The sequence below is a fragment of the Cervus canadensis genome, chromosome 2 (assembly GCF_019320065.1).
Source record: "Cervus canadensis isolate Bull #8, Minnesota chromosome 2, ASM1932006v1, whole genome shotgun sequence".
In the NCBI taxonomy this organism is placed as follows: Eukaryota; Metazoa; Chordata; class Mammalia; order Artiodactyla; family Cervidae; genus Cervus; species Cervus canadensis.
The window spans coordinates 92516440-92539926 of NC_057387.1; the positions used below are offsets into that span (position 1 = coordinate 92516440).

General features: G+C 46.9%; 2 protein-coding genes across 3 annotated transcripts in view; both read left to right on the top strand.

Annotated features, from left to right (window-relative positions):
• Positions 1-23487, top strand: part of AGBL4 (AGBL carboxypeptidase 4) — a 1430302-nt gene that overhangs the window by 1174322 nt on the left and 232493 nt on the right. The gene's annotated exons all lie outside the window — the stretch shown is intronic.
• The window catches only part of BEND5 (BEN domain containing 5), a 48741-nt gene continuing 27191 nt past the window's right edge, over positions 1938-23487 (top strand). The window contains exons 1-3 of one of the 2 annotated variants that reach the window (XM_043461384.1): positions 1938-2364; positions 17049-17182; positions 19291-19675. In XM_043461384.1, the coding sequence (XP_043317319.1) occupies positions 2139-2364; positions 17049-17182; positions 19291-19675 (745 nt within the window). In that variant the 5' untranslated portion in view covers positions 1938-2138. The remainder of the gene's footprint in view (positions 2365-17048; positions 17183-19290; positions 19676-23487) is intronic. The other variant, XM_043461385.1, reaches the window with a different exon arrangement.

Sequence of the window (23487 nt, forward strand, 5' to 3'; positions counted from 1 at the left end):
ACACATTACTTCCCCTTGACCACCATAGGAATGTATTCTTAAAAACGCATGCAAGATCAGTCCAAACAAATCATAATCATGAAGGTAAACCTGTTGGAACAATTCAGAGTGGCTCCTCTTTTCCACAAGTATGTGGGGCAACAGAGGTCCAACAACTGCATCCAGACAATATGTGGTCCTATCTGCCTGTATATCAGAGGCTCCGTTTAAGGGAACTCAATCTGACCTGTACAGTTGGATCCAGGGAGAACACGTTGATGGGGTTTTTGGCTTATCTACTTAATCATTCATGTGGCTAATCTGAAATGTGGGCATAGTGCCTTTTAAAAAAATAATGTTTAATGCTGTCTGATTATAAAGTAATACCTGCTTATTGGGGAAAATAGTTATATAAACATAAACACACAAAGGAAAACAAAGTCACCCACTACTGCTAAGAAACATTTTGGCACATTTATTTTGCTTTTTTCTTGCAGATTGAGTTCATTAAAATGAATTTTTAAAAACATATAATATGTAATTCAGTCTGCCACCTCCATTCAACATTCCTCTATGAGAACACTTTTCTCACTATAACATAATTACTTATACTTTCTTAATACTTTCCAACCAGACTGTGTTTCCAGGACAGAGGAGGGTTATTCATAGTAACCTAATTTCAGCACAGAAATACAAAATCAAGACTCCAGCTCTTGTACACTGTCTAACACTGCAAGAGATCCAGGTGTTTATCCTGTGTATTCTCCTCTCTCTACCACCAGCCCTTAGCCCAGAATCTGGCATGTGGTGCATACCCAATGAATATTGGTTGCTTGAATAAATGGGTGTGACTGGATGGCTGGGTGAATGTGGATTTTTACTTATTATTATTTTCCACCCAAAATTCACTGAGCCCCTACCAAGTGCCAAGTTTGTGCTAGGCAATGGGAATATAAGCAGCCACACTGGATACAAACCCCACCCTCTCAGAGGCCTCGATGTGAGGATGCTGACCCCCTCTGATGTGGGATGAGGTTCCTATGAGGAACAGCCCCAGTCAGCCCTCTTTAGGCTGATGGTGTTCATATTTTTCTGGGGGACACAAGCCCCTCCAGGTTCCCTTCTGCCTGCGACACTAGGGACAGAGCAAAGACTGCTGTTCCACAGAGTCCCGTTCCTGAACTCCTCGAGGTGCCCCAGAAATGCCCAGCTAGCCCTGGGTTTGCCTTCCCCAGAGCACCCCTCGCCTCCCTGCTCATTCCAGCAGGTCCCAGTTTAGAGACCGGCATGCTGTGGAGGGGTCCTCACTGCTGCAAGACTACAGGGGAGAGAGGCTACCCTGCTCCTTCCAGCTGAGAGGGGCCCTTGACAAACTCTCCACCATCCCAGCCAGTTGGTCCAACTGGAAATCCCAGATAAGCCCCAGTTTCTGGTCAGAACTAGTTTGGCAACACAGGGGGAATATTTCTAGCTGACTGACCCTCCGCACAGGGGAGCTGGCCATTTCTGCTAAAAAGAAAAAAAAAAAAAAAAGCGAACTAAAGGAGTTGAGGGGAGTGCTGAGAATTATTTGAAATACTCCAAAATTCTGCTTGCTTGCAAGTGCAAGTGCAAGTTTACACTTAGGAATCCAAACAAGCTTGCCCCCTCGCCCTGCATTTCTTCGTTCACACTCTCCTCCTTTGCAGTGCAGTTTTGCTGTCATGCAATGTGGTTTGTAGCGCGATTGTTGAAGCGACGAATCCAGCAGGCAGCGCGACTCTGATGATTAGTCAATGCATTTTTTTTTTCCCCTCCTGCAAGGCTATTGTTATTATCATTATTGCAATGCAGTCTCTCGGCCCTTTCCCCTTCGCTGTGCGAATCGCACTCCGGCTGTGATTGCTCGGGTCTGACTTCGCGAGTGGCGGTGCGCTTCCAAACCCCCTCCTCCGCCCCCCGCCCGCCGCCCGCCGCCCTCCCGGTTCCGCGCCCAGGCGAGAGCAGCCGATTGGCAGAGCGGGGCTTTCAGGAACAATAACAGCGGGGGGAGCCCGGGCCCTGGGGAGCCGCCCCCGCCCCCGGCCCGGCCGCGCGGCTCGCGCCCCCCGCCGGGTCCCCATCTCCGCGCCCGCCCCGCGGGCTGACCGGCCGAGCGGGGCCCGCCCCCCGCGCCCACCATGTACGCCTTTGTGCGGTTCCTGGAGGACAACGTCTGCTACGCGCTGCCCGTGTCGTGCGTGCGCGACTTCAGCCCCCGCTCGCGGCTGGATTTTGACAACCAGAAGGTGTACGCCGTGTACCGCGGCCCGGAGGAGCTGGGCGCTGGGCCCGAGAGCCCCCCGCGCGCCCCCCGCGACTGGGGCGCGCTGCTGCTCCACAAGGCCCAGATCCTGGCGCTGGCAGGTGAGCGAGGGGGCCGGGAGGGACCCGGGCACCGGGCGGGGGCCGGGAGCCGGGGAGGGGGCTGGGGGGAGCCGCTGCTCGCTCCGGCCCCCTCCTCCCGTCCCATAGGCTTCTCTCTGTGGGGAACGGGGTGTCTGTAGAAGGCCAGACCAGTTAAAAATACGGGATGGTCCCCTTTGTCTTCCCCGCCTCCCGGACAACTCGCGTGCTGTCAGTCTGTCTCCACGTCTCTGTGTCTGTCCCACTCTTTTCTGTTTCTGTTCTCTGGCTACTTCACTTTCCCTTTCTCTCTCTGCCTGTTTGCACCTTCATTTCTTGCCCACCTTCTCTTTCCCTCTGTCTCACTTCCTTCCCTCTCTGCTGTTTCGGTCTCCTTAAGTTTCGCTAGCCGTCTGTCTCTCCCTTTAAGGCCCGCAGTACTGCCTGAGGAGGCAAGGCTTGATATCGTCAGTCTTCCAGGTGGGAGTCCCTCTTCACAGAGGAGAGCTATGACATCCTTGTCCCATCTGGGCGGTCACTGGATGGGATGAAGAGGCCTTGATCACTGGGCACTGGGTGCCTCTCTCCTGCCCCTCCCTGAATAGGTGCGGAGGTAAAGAGTTAGTGGTACTTAGCATCCCTTAGCCTCCACACCCCTTTTGAGTCTCCCAGAAGGCTCCTCGGGGAGCCTCCTCCTTCAGGGCCAGGATAAGACTAGACCTCCCATTCCTGCTTTCCCAGGGCCCTGAGAAATAGGTAAGGCAGGTGGCGCATCCCCATTTGCCAGGTGAGAATGCTGAGGTTCAGTTAGAGTTGGACAAGGAACCAGCCCCCTCGCCTCCTTCACCAAGTTCCTCCTGCCATACTGAAGCGGCTTTTCCTTTGTAAAGTCAGCAGATCCTCTTTCGCAGCCAGTTCTAGGAGGCTTGGGTACAGACAGGAGTAGAAGAGGAAAGTGTCACTTCTGTTTTGGGGAGCAGCCTTCTAGCTGTTGCTGGTAAGTAAGGAGGGTGCACCTCAGAGTGAGCAGACAGTAAGCCACCCTGCCCTCCAGTGCGAAGAGAAGACCAGGGGTGAGTTGATACTGCTGGTATTTCGTAGTTTGAGACCTTTCCCGTCTTTTCCAACTTCCTTAGCTTTCTTCATTTAGCTTAAAAGATTAATTCAGCATTTATCGTATTTAAATTTGGCAAGTAAGGAAACTGTGGCTTGAAACAGAGAAGTGACTTTCCAAGGGTCTCGTGGCAAATTAGCAGTACATTCGAGCTCTAGTTCATGATAAGTTCCGTTCCATCACCCCCTGTTGCCTCTGAAAAGTAGGTTTGCCAGAGTTGAGGAGTGGAAGAAAAGCTGGAAACAGATGAGCACCTGGGGCCCTTTTGGCAGGACTGTGTCCTTACCACCTCTCTGACAAGCCCTGGGGCACAGTGGTATAAACCCACCCATAACACCTGGGCCTGCCTGGGGCCAGAAAAACAGAATGAAGGAAAGTATGCAGAAAAAAGGGAAACCTTTATAGCTGATTAGGTTTTGTTTTGTTTGTTTGCTTGATTTTAATTACCTGAGGGAAGGGATGTGGAGATTTTTTTCCCCCAGGAGTACAGAATTGCCCTGAGGAAGTTATAACTAGGTTGTAACCCCTGCTTCCCCTTGACTATAAGAAAGGAAAGCATGCTCTTGATGCTTCTGTTACACTCTTAGATCTGGAAGGGCCCTAGGAGAGAAGTGGTATATGTCAGAAGGAGTCAGTGGTATGTTCATGTTTTAGTGTGTGATGGCTGTTTTCCTCTTTGAGAGATTGTTCATTCATCCATTTATTCATTCAGTAAATATTAACACTGTGCTTGGCTCTTCAGGCACTGTAGAGAGGCTGCTGGGGGAGACGGCAGCCCCCACAGACTCTGATTTTTGAAAATTGACAAAAGTCTTTTTAAGTAAGACAGTGTCATCTTTGGTCTGAGGACCATGAATCTTGAATGTATAGACTGTTCATCCTTCCAAGTTGGAAATAAATCTTTGGGATTATTAAAAACAAACAATTAAAAAAAAAACCCACAAAACTAGGCAACATCTGGAAACTGACAGAGTAGATCCAGAGAAAAAGCGTGGTGCCAACTTGAGCAAAGTGAGTTGAAAAGCACTTTCCCCCACCTCTCTTCAGGTTTTTGTTTTTTTTTTCCCTTGAGGAGAGAAAAGGGGCGGGGGAGGGGGTTGCAGGGAGAAGAGAAAGAACTTGAGGTTGGCTAGACCATATTTAGAATTCCAGTCAGCTGGTTAATTTTTAAACTGGGGCTGTTCTGGCTGTAGATCTGATTGGAAGGGCCAGGGTGGGTTTGGGAATTCACTTATCCTGGAAGAACTCTCCTGTGTGTCTTGAAACCCCATCTTAAATGCCGAGGCTCTGAGAATTGCTTAGAGTGACTTCGTCTTAAAGAGCTCTTCTTCTGGCATGTCCTAGTTGTAAATACAAGTGTGCTGTGGGACCTGATGTGGGGAGGTGAGTCTTCAAGCAGGAGGCAGAGAAGGCTATGTTTTTGTCAATTAGCCATGAGTAATTAATCCCTCTCTGACATCAAAAGCGATGTTTCAGGGGGGCAGTTTTGGGCTACTTTATGGCTTTTGGTGAGAAGTCTGTTTCATTACTGTTTGCCCAGGCCAACCCAGAGCTGTCTTCAAGTGTACCTCTTCTTGTATCCAGGAAATGTCAAAGCCAACTGCTTTGGGACTTGGCATTTTCTAACATGTGCTGGTCTACACCATGGTTTCCATGTGTGTCAGACCTCAGTATATAGCCTTGATTTCAGTTCAAGGGGAAAAAACAAACACTGTCTTTATTGACAGTCTTGCTTTGTGCCTGTGCATTATCTCTGTTAGTCCTCTGCAGAAACCTGTTGATGGAGATTGCTGTTGTTACCATTTCCATTGTATCAATGAGGACTCTGAGCCTTAGAGACTCCTCTGCCGCTGCATAGCTGCAAATGACAAAGCCAGACTCAGAACCCAGGTCTTCCAGTGCCAGGTGCCCACTGGGAAGTCTTTGTCAAGTAGCTGATGCTTCCATCGGCCACACAGCAAGCTTGGAAGGAGTAAACGAAGAGAAAAGAACTGTCCATGAAGCTTACAGTTCAAAGCAAGTTTTTGAGCTCAAGAGCAGTTTTTAGCGCTGAGTTTTCAAGCCCCTTCTGCTCTTCTCTTCTTCTCTTAACAGCCTCCCTCCTACAGAGCACACACACCTTCCTCCCTGCTAAGTTACATCTTCCTCAGGAAATCTCAGAAGAGCGCCCATCCTCCTGGTTCGCATAACTCAAGACTTGGCTCACCTTTGGACGCGGTCTCATTCGTCACTCTCATTTACTTGCCAAACAGCTTGTGAAAGTGAGAGCAACCCATTTGGAGAACTAAACCATTATCCAACTGCAATCCAGTCTCCTCCTGGGGCTCATGATATTGAATTTTTGTTTTTTCTTTTTTTTTTTTAAACAGGGCCAAAACTGGTTTTTTCTAAGCTCCGAGACTTAAAATGCTATGCCATTCTCTCCAGGCACTTTTGCTGCATTGTTGTTGTTCGGGTGTGCTAAATTCCTTTTGTTGTCATCTGTCCCCTTACTGCTTCCCATACCCCAGGCCCTGTGCTGTAATAAGCAAATGCTCCAGGCACCCACAAGTCTGAGGTCCTGGGATTGAAATGGCAGCACAACCCAGGTGAGACCAAACGTTAACTTTTCAGGCCCTGCCATGTAGGGCTTCTGTCTGTCGGAGTGACAAAGAAAAAAATGGGCACCATCCTCAGGATAGTCTTGGGGCCCGATGTATGGCCTAAATAGAGAGAAGCTAGGCACTGTAGGCCAGAGAAAGGGCCTATTCTAGAGGGGCTTTGCAGTTTATCTTGTACAGCTTTCTAACTTTATCCCCACTGCCCACATCCAGGCCTGCACCAGCTTTTACATCTAAACCAGCATAGCTGTCTTCTGCTTGATCACCCTGCCTCAACCTATTTTCCAAATTGCTGCCAGAATAATTTTCTAAGACATAGTCAAGTCACTACTCGGTAGAACTTTCTGTAGCTCCCCATTGCCTACTGAATGAACTTCAGCTTCTCAGCCTGGGCATTCATAGCAGCCCCAGTGCCACCTCATTTCTGCAGCTTCCTCTAGGCTACAGATGGTATTTCATGCCATCTTGAGAACCCACCCTCAGGCACTCCTCAAGCCAGCTAGGATGGGTTAATCATTGTGTCAGATGGGCCTCTGCCCATGGAACTCACTTTGAGTGGGAAGGGCAGACACATGGGTGCTTGCAGTCCTGTGAGCTGAGGGCTGTCATAGAGGAATGGACAAATGCATTGGCAGCACCCTGTTCTGCTCTCTGTCCCCATGGGAGACACTCCTTCCTTGGAGCTCTCCTTTGACTTGGCTGTTCCTCACTTATCTTAGCATTCTGTGTCCTGTTTTGGTTAGTCGTGACTGTGTCTGTCTTCTTACCAGACGGTGAACTCCTCCAGGACAGGGACCTGCCTTCCTTTTCTCTTCACCTGCAGTGCCCGGCACGTAGTCAGCTCCACTCAGCCCAAGTTGAACTCACCAGCTTTGGGCAGTCAGGTGCATGTGTTATGCTCGGGGAGAAGGAGCAGGGAGAACAGGGACTCTGTAGCAGCAGTTTGTTTCAGAGCAGAAACCTGCAGTCAGTTCTGGAGGTTTCATTCAACTTTATTCATCTGGAAAAAGTCGACATTCTGTATCTCTCCCTTGACTAGAAGAAACCCCACACTTGGGGGAAATAGCTTCCAAAGCCACGTTCTTCTTGCTTTGGTAATTTTAGCTCATTCAGGGCTCAGGTCCCAGCTTGGCATTGTCGATCCAAATAGATCACTTGCTCCAGAAATGCTTTGGAACTTCTACAAAGTTAGCAGCGAAGCAGGGGACTAGGCGATTTCATATGCAAAGATTGTTGCATGTCATCAGTGGGAGACTGCCAACAAAAGGATTTATTTAAAAAAAAAAAAAAGCAAGTGAAAACTTTTAATTTAAGTTTTGACATGTTCTGCTGATGTACATTGGAGCGAAGGTTGGAACTTGCCTGTTGTCATCTGTTGCTGATTCTACTGAAATGTTAACCATTGAAAGTTCCTTCTGATGTGATTTGTCTTGTTTAAGAACCACGTATTTGTTGCAACTAAATAGTAAGTACTGCAGAGTACTTCAGAATTCTGGTTCACTGGATGAAAGGAAAAAATTGCCCCATGCAAGCTGAGGTCTTGCTCTTTTGAGTGTTTCTTTTTGGTTGTTTTTGTTATTCAAGAGCACACTGGTTTTTATTTTTAAAAACACACCAGAAAAGTAGAGTTCAAATTTAGATCTTTGGCTCCCAAGATTTATTCTCTTTCCACTGTGCCTACCTGCTTTGTCTTATAAGCTCCTTCGAGAGAGATGATGTGTGTTCTTCATTTTAAAATGCTACCAAAAAAGCATCCATGCCCTGAAGAACTTTTCTCTGGTTCATGTTAGTTCCCCAGCACTTGAGTTACACTAGATGGTCAGTCTGACACTGGAGGGAAACACAGGAGGAGGAACAGACTTTGTTTCTTGCCTTCAAGGACCAATTCACTAAATATTTATTTAGTACTCACCAGGCTCCAGGTTCAGTGCTGGGAATTACCATATACATACTCTTGTCTACATCCTTGTGAGACAGGGCTTCTTGTTTTACCCCAGGAGAAGAAAGCTACTCAAACGTTTAGTGACTGCTGTAGGTGCCAGGCAGTGGGCTAAGGTCTTCCCATATACACGAAGCTTATGGAAAACTGTGATCAGGGCAGTCAGAGCACATGATACCCACACTGAGGTTACAGTGGTTGTGCTGGCTCTGAGATGGACTAAGGAAGGAGACGCCATAGGATCTGGGAACTGCCTGGTTGTGGTGATGTGTGTGATGATGATGTGGTAATCTGGGCTCTGATCCCACTAGAAGAGTAGTTGGTTAGAAGAGGAGATGATGAGTCTAGTTTGAAACAAGATGAATCTTGGGGGCCCATGGGACATCTGGGCAGATACTCTAGGAGCGGGATTAGGCATGTGGTCCAAGGTTTAGGAGAGTGCCCTGAAGTGGGGCTGAAGATCCCAGTGTGGACGTCACTAGCCATGGGCGTGGTGGGGTCACAGAGGGAGAGGGGGGTCAGAGGAAGGGAATGGTGCAGAATTCTTTAGAACACCAGTTTTTAGGGGGCACAGCTAAAGAAGAAGAGCCCCAAAAGACAACTGGGAAGAAGCAGCCAGAGATGCACTAAAATCAAAAGATAAACAGGAGAGATGGGTGTTCTAGAAATCAAATGAGGAGCGAAGGCTTTGTATCCTAGATCTAAGCCTATTTTTGTTTCTTATAACTACATAGCAACCACTTTTTCCTCTGAGCTTATTGGTGAGATGTAGGATAGGACAGCTAAATAATATATAAGCAGGAGAAGACAGAATCTGCTCGGGGTGGTATTTTGGTAGTTTTGGATATCTGAATTTTGCCCCAGTAGCAGAAGGATCATACCTGTTCTTTGGGGTCCCGGAAGCAAAATTAGGTCCAGAGACTGGAATTTATAGGATTTGGTGGGAGGACTATAATAAGAGCAGGTGAACACTGCTTCCAACATGATGATGAGCTCCCTGTCGGGGAAGGTGGACATTCCAGAATGAACTCCTGCCTTTTGATAGGAGAATTGGTTAGATGAGCTTCTCTCCCAGGTCACTTCCTTAGGTATCAAGTAGGAAGTATTAGAGAGCTGAAAGAAGATAGGCTTTGAAATCAGGCAGTCTGGGTTCCAATTTTGACTCTGCTTACAAGCTGTGTGACGTTAGGGAGATTACTTCACTTCTCTGAGTTTCAGGTGCCCAAACATAGAGATAGTCGTGAGCTACTTGCCCACTATATTATTGTGTTATTAGCAAGGTGACATGGAAGTTATCTGGCACATAGTAGGTACTCATTAAAGGTAGGTAATTGATAAGGACTGTGATGGCTAAGCACTGTTGAGAAAACAGCTTGCTCAGTGTGTGGGTACCACCATTTATGGTACAAAGGAACGATTTAGAGGACCAAGGAGCAGACAGGGTTAAAATTTAACTTGTGTGTGTTGTGAATCCTCCTGGGGCTTGACTTTCGCATGAAAGGATTCCCATCTCACCCCATGTTTTTCCCGCCTGTGACCCTATGGTGGGGCCACTTATTACCCCGGCAGCAGCCTGGTGAAGCACATGAGGGTAGCTAGACAGATGAGTCAGCAGGTTGAAGGTTCCTAGTTTCGTCCGTGCCCTAACCCTGTGCCCAGGCCTGGGAGGCTCTGATAGTGAGAGCCTGGAGACCTACCAAAACCTGGCTGTCAGTTCTTCTCTCCCTTTTTGCATGGACTCCTCAGGACACTTCTTCAGACAGGCCCACCTGGAGGGATGGGATCATCTGCTCTTACCCAGCACTGTACAGAAGAGAAAGAGATGTGGAATTCCCTGTGGCTGTCCAGTGATCACACAGCTGGAAGGGTCTCTTGAGGTTTTCTAGTCCAGTCCCCATTGTTTTACAGAAGAGAGAGTTGAAAGGAAGTGACCGGTCACCCGGAGAGTGAGTTACAAAGCCATGCCTCAAACCCTTGTCTCTTGATTTCTTTCTGCTTTACCACAGCAGGGCACTCATCTTCTTGTTGTCTTGATTAGATACAGTCCTAGAAACTTGGGAATTTTGTCTGCCTCAGATGTTATAGAAACAGAGGCCAGAGAATGAGAAATATACATGCTTTTTCTGTGGCATGTCTGTTTTTGAAGCAAACATAGACTTTGCAGGGTTTTTATACAGTTGAAGAACTTTAAACTGGCATACAGTATTTTTTTAAAGCAAGACAAAGCCTATGTGAAATGGTTTATGTTTAGCCTTTCAGAATTTCATTATAACCAACAACCCCACACCATATTAAACTCTGACGTTTGATTCTTTTAATTATCCAGCATGATTTTATGTAAAATGGAAACCAAGACAGTGCCTTTCCCATTGTAATTGTACTTCTAATTCTCCAGGGGTCTCTTCACTTTTGAAGACAGACCTGCATGGGATTTCCTGTCTACCAGCCTGTTCTCTAAAACTCTATTTGCTCATTACCATGCCTCCATTTTTTTTCCAATAGTGGTAAGTTTATTGGGATGTTTCTCCCTCTTAGATGAATGACAGACACCAAGTTCTCTATTTTTGAAGAGCAGCTTCTACTACATTTTGTGGCTTTGAATAGGGGCTCTTTGGGGGGTTTGTTTAGGGCTTGGTGGTCTTGGTAAGCTTGGAGTTCAGGAGGTTGGTATTGAGTCACACTTGTGCTAAGTTGAATTTGGGCATTTATCACAACATTTTCCTGGATGTAGGCATGGGCTTAGGAAAAAGGCTGGCACTTGGGAGATTATATTGACACTCTCATCATTTTATATGTGCCTTTTAGTTCAGTTGAGGAAGTTACAACAACTTGGTAATTTTTCTCCTGTTCCTATAGGATAATTAGGTAATAGAAATGGTCCAAGTGTCATGCAGACGTGACTGGAAATTCTTGCTCTGATATTTAGTAGTTTATGTCTTAGGCAAACTGCTTCACTTTTGAGCCTCAGTTTCTGCTTCAAAAGAATCATCATGGGGATTAAATATATTGATGTTAGTAAAGAATTTGGCATGGGGCCTGGTGCATAGTAGATGCTTACTCAATATTTGTTGAATGGATGAATGCGGTTAGCTAACACCGCAGAAGCTGGAAAGGAGGAGGAGATAGTTGATGCCTAAATCCTTGGTGGTTTTCTTGCCCTGGAAACAAAACAATCAGGAAGTCAGAGTCAAAGAAGATTGTCTCTTCAGAGGCTACATGTTTATTTCTGTTTACACTGAAACTGATTATTGGGTCTTAAGTTTGGAGCATTTGCATAGGTGGGTTGACTATAGAGAGTCTTCTTCATCCCTTTGAGTCCATTGCTAATTTCTTCTGTGGTTTCCTGGAATGCAAAGCCAGACACAGACTCCAAAGCCATGTTAAAATGCCGCATGAAGTTACCTGCTGTCTTAGATGATCCACACCATCGTTCACCTTCATTAATGTGACCAGTCAAGAGTTATAGCTTATTGTCACCCTATGTTCAGTCTCCTCCTCACACCTCATCCATCTTGCTCACCACTGCCACATTAATCTTCCCGAAACATCTCCTTCATCATGTCTCAATCTGTGTTGGATGCCTGCAGTGGTTCTCTGTGCCAAAGGATAAAAGCCAAGCACATAACCCACAGAACAGCCTCATCGCTGCTATTCATTGAACACCTTGGACAAAAAAGGCACTGTGCTTGGTGTTTTATAAGCATCACCTTTTAGAAAACAGTTTATCATCCTGACCTTAGAAATAATGAAAGTGAGGCTCAGACAGGTGAAGTAGCTTGCCCGAATTCCCACAATCAGCAGGTAGCAGAACTGGAGTTCCAAACCAGGACCACCTAATTCACAAGACTAGGCTGCCTTTATTCAGTGCTGGGCCTCCCTCTCCCAACCAGTCCGTCCACTTCTCACAGTGACACTGAGTGTTCCGTAATCTCTGGACTAGAATGGATGGGAGGCATCACCTTTAGCTCAGGGTGAGGATTAAGGAGACCTGGAGATGGGAGGTTTGCCCCACATGAGCCAGCATCTCTCTGAAAGTCAAACCTTGTATTCTGGTTGAAATTCTTGGTACATCCTGGGTTGTAAGGATCTGAAAGACACTGGCCTCTTAGCAGAGTGCTCAACCCAGAACAAGAGTCAATGAATGTCCACTGACCCCAGAAAAGGACAAGTGAAGGCCTTAGATCTTCTTGAGCCCTCATCCAGGGAGCACATCCAGGAAACCCTCATCCAGGGAGCACAGCTCAGGGAGAAGACTGATGAGCATTAGCATGGAGCCAGGAGGTACTTAGCTCTCAGAGCTGCCTCGGGATCCCCATGGCCAAACACTGGGGCAGCCAGGACCAGGTCAGGGGACAGGTGACTGGGGAAACTGTCAGCTTCTGCTCCCTTCTGGAACTGAGTCCTGTCACTCACATCTTCCTGTACTGCTCATCCTACCTTTTCAAAGAACCCATTCAAGCCCTGGGGTCTGGCCAGCCTCATTCTGTTGTCCTTGGTAATGGTTACTTCTGTCTGGGAATTTTCTGAGGCCACAGGGGTCTTGTCAGGAGAGCAAGTGTTAAAGTGATCTTCTGCTTTGAACTTCAGGCTGACGAATTTAGATGTCTTTATCCAGAGTCATCATTCATTCATTCAGCATTTATGAATATGGCTCTACTGTATTTTAGGCATGTGTTTAGAGAGAAAAGAGCTTGGGCTTGGGAGGCAAAGAGATCTAGATCAATCCTGGCTCTGTGCCTTCCTGTCTGGGTGGCTTTAGGCCCTCTTTGAGTCTCAGTTCTTCTCTCATGGGAAAATTGCAGCTAGTTCTTAATTGCTGGGTTGTTGGGAAGTATAGTAGTATATGAAAAGAGTGGTATCTGGTAGGTAACACACATTCTAAAAGTGGTAGCCTATCTTTTAATTGAAATATAACTGACATTACATAAAATTCACCATTTCAACCATTTTAAAATGTGTACAGTTACGTGTTCTGCAACCATCTTCACTATCTAATTCTGGAACATTTTCATCACTCTAAAAGAAATCCCTGTTACCCGTTAAGTGGTCACTTCTCATTGCCCCTTCCCCCTCCATTCCTGGAAAACATTAATCTACTTTCCATCTCTATGGATGTACCTATCCTGGACATTTCATATAAATGGAATCATACATTATGTGGCCATTGTGTCTGGCTGCTTTCAGTTAGCATAATGTTTTCAAGATTCATTCATGTTATAGCAAGAATCGATACATTCTTCTTACAGTTGAGTAATACCCCATTGAATGAATATATCACATTTTTTCCCATTCATCAGTTGATGGACAATGGGTTGTTTCCCCATTTGACTATTATGAATAATGTTGCTATGAACATTTGTGCACAAGCTTTTGGTGGACATGTTTTCATTTCTCTTGAGTATATATCTAAGAATGGACTTGCTGGATCCTATAGTTATTCTTTTTAACCTTGTGAGAAAATACCATACTGTTTTCCATATTGGCTGCCCCATTTTACATTCCTATCAGGAATGTGTTAGGGTTCCAATTTGTCCATATTTTCTCAACACTTGTTATGCTTACCCTCTGTTCTTTTCTTTTTTCTTTTTCTTTTGATTGTAGCCATCCTACTCAGTATGAAGTATATCTGATTGTATTCTTTTTGATTTGTTTTTCCTTAATGACTGAGGATTTTGAGCATCTTTTCAGATGCTTACTGGCATAGCTCCTTTCTATTATTCTTTCATTAAACATTTTTTGATGAGTCCCTATATTGTATGACCAGGCTTATGATATGGGACCTGCACTGTAGTTATTCACACCCCAGTGGGAAAGGTAGACCTCAAAGCAGATGACTGCAACATAATAAGAAAACAGGCTACAGAGAAGGTATGTGCAAGATGTAGTGGAACCTTGAAGAAGGAGAGAAGAGCTGAGTGGAGGCTGGATGGAGTTTTTCAGACAGAGAGGAAAGGAGACGCATTCCAGTTAGATGCAAGAGCATGGAGCTTTGGGCATAGCTGATGGGAGTGGGACTTCTGTCACCATATGGGGAGTAGAGCTCTGCCAGGTGTCACCTTCCTCAAGCCAGGTGGCTGGGCAGGTCTCCACCTCTTGGTGCAAGCCTGCAGCAGCCTTGGGCCAGCAGCAGGCTCTGCTGAATTTTGTCATGTGCTGTAAGGACAGGGCTCTGTTGCCTTCAAGGCACATTTACTCGGCTAATTTGATCCCACCTGAAGCCAATATTCTATCTCCATTTCTACAGAAAGAGATCAGTAATGCTCACTGACACAGCAACTTGCCTGACTTCTCACGCCTACAACCTAGCAGAACTGGACTTGGAATCCAGGTTGTCTGACTTTCCCACACCTGCAGGCTGAACCTTAGTGCTTCTTATCTTGGCATTCAAAGCCGTTTATTCTCCAAGCTCAGCCATCTTAACTTCCTTTCTTACCTCTCTTCCTGTCTATAACTGAACCATTTTGTAACCATTCCAGTCTAAATGCTTTTGCAGTCTTTACTTTTTTTTTTTTTTAATTTCTATCCTTTTCCGTCCTCTTGCCATCCCTAAATGACTGTCCTTTTATGACTGCTGATAGTCCAAGTGCCATTCGCTTCACTCAGGTTCTTAACACACAGAATTGATCATCTTCAGGGCATCCTGGCAATGTGAGTAGGAATTATTTACTTCAAGTCACAGATGAGGAAACAGGATCAGAGAAGTAAAGTAAGTTACCCAAGACCACCTTGTAAGTAAGGAGTCTAGCTCAAAGGGTACTTCTTCTCCAAAGCCTGCCGTGGTTTTCCTGACCAAAGTGATCTCCCTTGTCCCCAAGGTCCTATAGCAGTTACTGTCCCCTTATTCAAACTCAGTATTTGAGATCTTCTCTCAGTCTTATCAGAGAGTTTTTCTTTTTTGCGGGTTTTTATCTAGTGTCCCCAACAATGTTCATTCTCAGTGGCCCAAAGCCCCAGCTAGATCCTGCAAGTGTAAATTCTCAGTAAACATTAAGCTGAGGCATAGGAGGAAAAGTGCTGAACTCTGGTTACAAGGTCTGAGTTCTCACCCTGTTCATATTATAGCCCTAATTTCTGTGACCTTGTATAAGCATGAACTCTCCAGAATGGGAACCCTGCCTGTCCTACTCCTCCTGTATCCCTGGGCCTGCTGGTTTAGTGGACAGGTGCATGGATTTACCATTTGGAACCTCGTCTCCATCTTGAAAGTGTTGAGTGAAATGATGTGAAGATTGCTCTCAGTTCAAATATTGCCCAGTTTTGTGAGTCTGAAGGATTGCTTCTCTCCATACCAACATGATTCTGAGCTTCAGAGTTTCAGCTCAGGGAGGCTGAGCATAGCTTGTCATTTCTAGTTTGGTGGCTACATCTCACATTTTTGCCCTTGAACTTGTCAAACTGAAGACTAACCCAGGAGCTTTGCCTCAACACATTCAGAAGTCCTGACACCACCCTCTCATCCTCTGTATCTCTCTCCGTTTCTGTTTCTTCACTTATGAAAACACCCACCCATCCCATTTCAGGATAACTTCATTTGAAGCACTTTCGTTGGGTTTTACTTTTAACAGCTTTTTAATTTAGAAAGAAAGAACAATGGTTTATAGGAGGGGAGCTGCTATTCTTTTAGAAAGACCACCTCCCCTGCTGCTGTTCATTCCTAACCCACCTATAAAATGTAGGTACAAAGAGAACAAGAACTAGCCTTTTTGTGAAACTAGAACCCAAGGATTGCTCTTTCACTAGTGGGAAAGGCCATTTTCATCTCCGATCAGGAGATTGTTAACAAAGACCATCTTTTCCTGGGCATTTTCCTTACACTCTGTACCTTTCTGAAGTCATTCTTTCTTTCTTTTTTTTTTTTTTTTTTTAATCATAGTATCTTCATCCACCTTTTGCTTAGGGAAGTAAGACAGTTCTGAGCATGTTGACCATACCAGTTTTCACATCCTGTTCATTGATGTGCTGTGCTGTGTGGTGTGTGAGGCGTTGCGGTCACCCCCACACTTCTTTATAGAGGAGACACTTGCCATCATGTGACTAGGGCCTCAGTCCCCACTCCTCACATTGTCACAGAAGAGCTGAGTTTCACACTGAGGCCTGGACTCCTACGCTTGACCATCTGGGGCTCCATTCCTAAGGCCATTTAGGAAGATTTGGCGTTTGACTACATTCTGAAATAGTCAAGTGCTTGTAAATTCTGAAAATTCCTTTCAGATTATCTGAAGTTGAGTTTAAGAATAAGAAAGAGAGAAGTAATATCCCTTTGTGTGTGTGTAGCCCTTTTGTAGTTTGTAGTGCACGTCAGTGTGTGGTGTGGTTACATGTAAGCACTGGGTGAGATGCCAGAGGCCTGTTTTCCATTTCCTGGCTCTTCCTTACACTCATCACACTCCTTCCATCCTCACATGTAAAATGGGAGAGTTGGACCACGTGGTCACTGAGGCCCCTCAAACTCTGTTGTCTCCTGATTTGATATCAGTAAAAAGGCAGTGAACGTTACTCGTTCCTCTTCCTATAACCATCTTAACTCAGTCTGTCCTGTGTCTGGGCTCTGGGAAGGCTCCACCTCAGCTCCAGTCCAGGCTTTATCTTCATAAGAGGCTTCATCCCTTCCTGCTCTTTAGTACCTGAGCTGGCTGAAACCCAACAAGTGTTCCTGGGAAGTCCTCTGGCTTAAAAAGATCTTGATTGTTGAGGAATTTGTGTGCTAGTTAAGTTAAAAACATAGCAATCTAAGGGCCATTCCAGTTCCAAGATTCTAGAATTCCATAAAAGGCTACCCTTTAAGATATACTTAGGAAAACCCCTCAGCACATTCATTGGGTGCTATTTCAGTGCTTTGTATGATAGTGCTTTTAGCATATACCCTTGATCCTCAAGCTTGATCTGCACTGTTGCTCTCAAGAGCCCTGCATGAAGGAGGGAACATGTCTTGGATTGGTTGGCTTATCCTCTTTAACTGGTCTGGCCTCAGTCATTCTCTAGCATTTGAGGTTGTGGGCATTTTGAGCATTTTGACCCATAATGAACCTTATTTTTTTGGTATACATTTTAGAAGACAAATCTGACCTTGAAAACAGTGTGATGCAGAAGAAAATAAAAATCCCCAAACTTTCTCTCAATCTCGTAGAAGAAGATGGGGAGGTTAAAGATTATGGGGAAGAAGATTTACAGCTTAGACACATCAAGGTAACAAAATCTTTCCTCTTTTTGAAAGTATGGGGGAGCATTTTTCATATCTCTGATAGCTGAAGAATTCCAGTCTGGCCTCCTCTGCCCATGTAAATGTCCCCTGGGGTCACAGGCCATGATCTGTTCACACGGTGAGAGACTTGGGCCAACTGGTAGGAGTTGGCTGTGCCGGCTGACTTTCCAGGGAGCACTGTCCTATTTGGACCACCTGTGCAGTGTCATCACCACTGAGGGCTTAGAAGGGGCATTTCCTCCGGCCTCCAGCTCCAGAGAGGTCACTGCTGGGCTCCAGGAACATGAGGTGGCTGTTCTTGGGCAGCAGGTCAGAGCCAGCCACGATCAGGCTGCCCCCTAACAGCCAGGAGTGGACTCATGAGCAGAGGCGGGTGTGCCAGGTTCACACAAAAGGGTTAATGTGATCCTGGGTTAGAAGAAAAACTTGTGCATGAGTTGTATTTCCTTTGGTGTGAGCCCTAGTGGGTCTCCTCCAGCCTTTACTTGGAAGTCTGCTAAATAGCTTGTCCAGTAAGCCAGATGTTTATTCTGCGCAACGGGTGCCCCAGAGGAAGGGAGGCAGAAGAGGGATACTTTCCGCTTTGACCACAGTCTGATTTTGGACTCAGGTTAAGGACATTCCCGAAGCGTGGTCCAGAAGATTCAGCTGAGTTGAGTTCATGCATTCATTGCACCCCCACTGTGGCCTTGTACTGGTTCCTGGGGTCATAGAGATCCGACAGACATGGTCACTGCCCTTGGAGGTGTCCCAGTGTAGTACTGCAGATGGGTATCTAAAGTGATCATTACAGTTTTAATGAATAGATTGATTTAGACTAGTAGCACTTTATCCCAGTTGAGAAGACAACAGGATAGGATTTTGTCATGTAACCTAATCCCGGAGTCATGGTTCTTTTTTGTTGTTTTTTCCAAAACTTTCAGGAGCTTATTGAGAGGCTAAGGCAGGCTCAACTTGACATATTTAAGTTGTCTGGAATCTTGTGTCTCTGGTTGTCTGCACTTCCCACAAGTGCCCCCAGTCAGGAGAGTCCCTAGCCCTCCTGCCCTGTGTGAAGAATCCAATTGGTCCTATAGCTTCCACTCCCTCTCTTGGAGGCTTTGTCCACTTGAGCTGGAATTTCCTCAGGCAGCTGAAGCCCCAGCCCCTGGGTAGTCCTGGATAGTTCTCCTCTCACTAAGCTGTCCTCTCTCTACCCAGTTCATGCTGAGCTTTTTAGCTTGGCCAGAGTTCAAGGAGAGACTGGCAGGGGTAGGGGAAGGAGCCTTGTGCTCTTAAGTTGGGCTTTAAGTCCCAGGTCTGACTCGCTAGCTCAGCATGTGACCCTGAGTATAGTCCTTCTCCTCTCTGAGCCTCGATTTCCTCACCTGTAAAATGATGGAGTTAAACAGAAAGAACCTTCCAATACTAGTATTCTTTGAACTTTTCAATTAAGTAAACATTTATCAAGCCCCTACCAGGTGCCAGTTCTGAGTAGGCAGTGGAGAAACAGAAAATAAGACACAGTTCCTGCTCCAGATTAGAGTCCTTAGCATCCTTCCCAACTGGAGCATTCTTCAGGAAAACTTTACTTGGTGGAATGCCCTTTCTTGGGATGGGGGGTGAGGTGGGGGGAAGAGGCCTTTATGTCTTGTTGGTGTAAAGATTTGACTGGTGACCTCCCTGGGATGCCTAGGCCTGGACTGATTTCTCATGGATTCTCCACAAATACTCATTGAATACCCGCTGTGAGCAGATCACTGCCTGAGCCCTGTGGGTGGGGTGGGGGGCTGGGGAGTTGGGGAGTGTGGTCGTGGTATGAGATAACATCCAAGAGGCAGTATGATGGGGATGGGAAAGCGCTGGCCTGGGAAACCGGAGTCCTGCCTCTTGCTCACTGACCCGGTGACTTGGGGCAAGACACTTTCCCACTCTGGACCTGTTTCCCCATGTGTAAAATAAAGAGCTTTGTCTTAAGTGTGTGCACAGAGTTTCTCCAAGCACTGATGTTCTGTGGTTCTGTGATTCTAGGATTGTCTGGGGACATATTGAGCCGCAGTCCAAGACGGCCCCAGCTGCCCTTGCCTGAACTGACTCTCGTTGTCCTACACAGAGACCCGAGGGGCGGAAGCCGAGCGAAGTGGCGCACAAGAGCATCGAGGCAGTGGTGGCCCGGCTGGAGAAGCAGAACGGCCTGAGCCTGGGCCACGGCCCGTGCCCGGAGGAGGTGTTCGTGGAGGCCTCGCCGGGCACGGAGGACATGGACAGTCTGGAGGACGCCGGCGTGCCCCGGGCTCTGTACGAGGAGCTGCTGCGCAACTACCAGCAGCAGCAGGAGGAGATGCGCCACCTCCAGCAGGAGCTGGAGCGGACTCGGAGGCAGCTGGTGCAGCAGGCCAAGAAGCTCAAGGAATACGGGGCGCTCGTGTCCGAGATGAAGGAGCTCCGCGACCTCAACCGCAGGCTGCAGGACGTGCTGCTCCTAAGGCTGGGCAGTGGTGAGTGCCCCCCCTCCACCGCCGGCCACCTGCCACCCCGTTGGGGGCTTGCTGTGCCGACTGCTCTCCCAGGAGGGTGCTGGGGAGAGGCAGACCCTGAGGCGAGGGAAGGGCAGAGTCTCAGCTCAGCAGTTCCCCCAGGAGAGAGGCCCTCCCCGCTCAGAGTGAATCTGACAGGAGCTTTGGAATGCAGCAGCCTTAGCTGTCTAGAACAGCCGTGGGCAGCAGTTGGGAGAGGGGCCTCAGAGAACAGGAGCCGGAAACCTATTTGCCACCACACATGTGTGCATTTATTCAGCTCCAGGGGGGTATTAGGATAATGAAGTGAGTTAGACATGATTCTGGGAAAACGTCTTACTTTAAATCAGAAAGTGGTCAGGGCCATGGGAAAGATGTGGATACGATGAGAGGAGAGTTCAGAGGAGGGAGACTCCAGGAAGGAGGTGGGCCTCGAAGGGTGGGCTTTTAAGGTACAAGAGGTGGCAGAGGGCAGCAGTCAACACTGCGTGTACTAAGAGAGACTGCATGTGTAGTCAGCACGGGTGACGGAAGGCCTGGAAACCTGCGCCAGCCGGGGGTGTTTGGGCTTGTTTTGGCAGGAATGAGAAACACTGAGTTTTTGAGTAGAGAGGCACATGACCTTAGGAAGATTAATGTAAAAGATGCATAAAACTACTTTGGTTTGCTCATAGAAAAACTCAATAGGCGCTTACCCTGCAACTGAACTTAACAAACTTAGGTTTTTAGATTTTCTCATGTAATTGGGCTTCCCTGGTGGCTCAGCTGGTGAAGAATCCACCTGCAATGTGGGAGACGTGGGTTCGATCCCTGGGTTGGGAAGATCCACTGGAGAAGGGAACAGCTACCCACTCCAGTATTCTGGCCTGGAGAATTCCGTGGGCTGTATAGTCCATGGGGTCACATAGAGTCAGACACAGCTAAGGGCCTTTCACTCTCACTTTTCTCTCTCTCATATAATGTGGTTTAGAAGCTGGAGTCAGGGGAAATCTAAAAGGCTGCCACTTTTCTAGCAGGGAGAAATGACTGCTTACCTGGGAGGAAAAGACAGAAACACTCTTCCAGAACACCAGATCCAGAATTGTGAAAAGTAGAGGACAGTCAGTGTTGAGCATGTCAGGATAACACAAATTGAAAGCCCCCACCTTCCCTCAAGACAGTCGTTAATAACCGTGTGTCTTTGCTTTGGTTAAAGCAAAGAACCCAGTGTTCTCTGCTTCAAAAAGGGAACAGACTAGTCTAGAAATACAAGTGCCATTGCCAAAGTTTAAATCCAGTACAGTTTTATACTTAGGGAGGAAGGTTTGTGTTATCTAGATAATAGATTTGCATGTGAAGCTTCATTCCTTTCTGATGTTTAGATAAATGTGCTACCTTACTTATATTGATAGGTCCCTCCTACTACCTAGAGTATGTTCCCAAGGCAGTGTCTCAGTAGATCTTCAGGGTGGCCTAAGGAGTCAGCCAAGGGGCCTTTTTGTGCCCTTGTCACAGAGAAGGAAACTGAGGCTGGGAACTACCCTGAGTCCCTTGGGGAAGCAGAAGCAGCGCTCACCTCAAACCACGTCCCCACTTCCTAGGCAAGTAATGTCCCCACTCCCAGACTCAGCCTTGAGAGGCACACAGTGATACTAAAGGTCACATGTGGTGCACGACATAAAAAGTTATTAAAATTTTTTATCGAAGAGAAACCCTAACTGTAAAAAAGTGTGATCTTGGGGTAGTAGAGGGAGGGCAAGAGAGAACTGAGATTTTCAGAGAGAAAACATGTTTCCTGGTCTTTGAATGAACAATTTTTATTTTCATTGCATTCTGTACACTACATCTTTTGTAAACTTCTTGATGGGGGACAAAGCAAACTTAAAAACAAAATTTCTCCATGTCATTATTTTTATTCCCAGGGAAACTGCCTGTCTTATATAATCATGAACTTAGTTTAAACTCCAGAAGCCACTCCTAACCCTTGAGGGCAATAAGACACTGCATTTTGTATCAGTATATGCCTCTTCGGGCTTCCCCGGTGGCTCAGCAGTAGGTAAAGAATCTGCCTGCAACATAGGAGATGCGGGTTCAATTCCTGGGTCAGGAAAATCCCTTGGAGGAGGACATGGCAACCTACTGCAATATTCTTGCCTGAGAAATCCCATGGACAGAAGAGAACTGGTGGACTATAGTCCATAGGGTTGGAAAGAGTCAGACATGACCAAAGTGACTGAGCATGCACACATGCATGCACATACATGTGCCTCTTTAGTCTTAAAACACTTAGATAAACTTGGCCCCAGCCGGAGTTTCAGTGCCTTGATCATTCTAGGCACTCCCCCCACCACAGGCCTTGTGCCATCTTGAGGGCCAGTGGCTGGCTCTTCTCTGATCTGAGTCACCTTCTGATCAATGGATTGAACATAAGTCAGCTTAAGCCACAGTTATGCATAAAGCACCCACCACGTGTGGTGTTCTGTGCTCCAGGGACCGGGGGCATTCCGGAAAAATCACATCTGATCAAGCTGTCCCTGACCTGTGCAAGCTTAAGATCCATTCATTAACAAAAGATAAATCCCCAAGAGTATAATAAGAGGCTGTCTACTCTAAGGGGAGTTTGTATGTTTTCACGGAGGTAGTCTAGTCTGGTCTGGTCTAGTCCTTGGAAGCAGGCAGGCCTGGATTCAAACCCAACTTCCCCGCTTCCCAGCTCTGTGGCTTTGGGAGCCTTCTTTCCTTGCTTTCTTCCCTCTTTTCTCCCACAAATATTTACTGGTCTTCACAGTGTGCCCGGCGTTTTGCTTAGTGGGGCTTCCCAGATGACACTAGTGGTAAAGAACCCACGTGCCAGTGCAGGAGACACAAGAGACACGGGTTCAATCCCTGCATTGGGAAGATCCCCTGGAGAAGGGCATGGAAACCCACTCCAGTATTCGTGCCTGGAGAATCCCATGGACAGAGGAGCCTGGTGGGCTACAGTCCATGGGGTCACAAAGAGTCGGGCACAACTAAAGTGACTTAGCAGTAGGTAAAGTTCAATACACTTAAGATACAGCCCTTGCCCTCTGCCCTTGAGGATCTTAAAGTTCGATGTGGGAGAGACAACCAGTAATTCAGTTAGTGCCAGCGCAGGGACAGAAGCTCTGCCGTGAGACAGTGGAGGAGGGGCACCCGCTGAATTTGGGAGACTGCGGAAGAAAGGCTTCCTAAAGAAAGTGACTTCTAATCTGGAGCCTGAGGAATGCACTTTTCTTACTCAGGCAGGAGTGAGTGAGTGGGAAGAGCAAGGTGCAATGTAGGCAGAAGGCACCTCTCTGAACCTTGGTGTTCCGTCTGTAAAATACACACAGCATGCTATCTCGTGTTCTGTTGATGCTATATTACCATAAGCACCTTTTCCCATACCCCTAGAGGGGTGTCAGACAGGGTCTGATTTGGTTTTTAACTCGTCTCCCCTAACCAGTCATTGGCTGTATGACCTTGAACAGGTTAACCAACTTCTCAAGGTCTTATCGAAGAGAAAGGAGGCCGTATATGTATTTGTCCCTTCAGCCAGTCAGTTCACACTGACCACATGCTTTCTGAGCCTAGGAACTTGGGAAGACACAAAGATGATTAAGGCCTTGGAGGCTGGGGAGGGCACAGTGATGAAGATAAAGATAAGCATGTAAGCATGCAATCGAAATGCAGTGAATTGGGTTCTGGGGAAGGGGCTGATATATGAAGGTGGAACTCTCTCTGGATGAGTCTGGAAAAACATTCTCTGCTATAACAGCCCCGGTACAGTACACACCTCCAAGAAGCCAGTAACA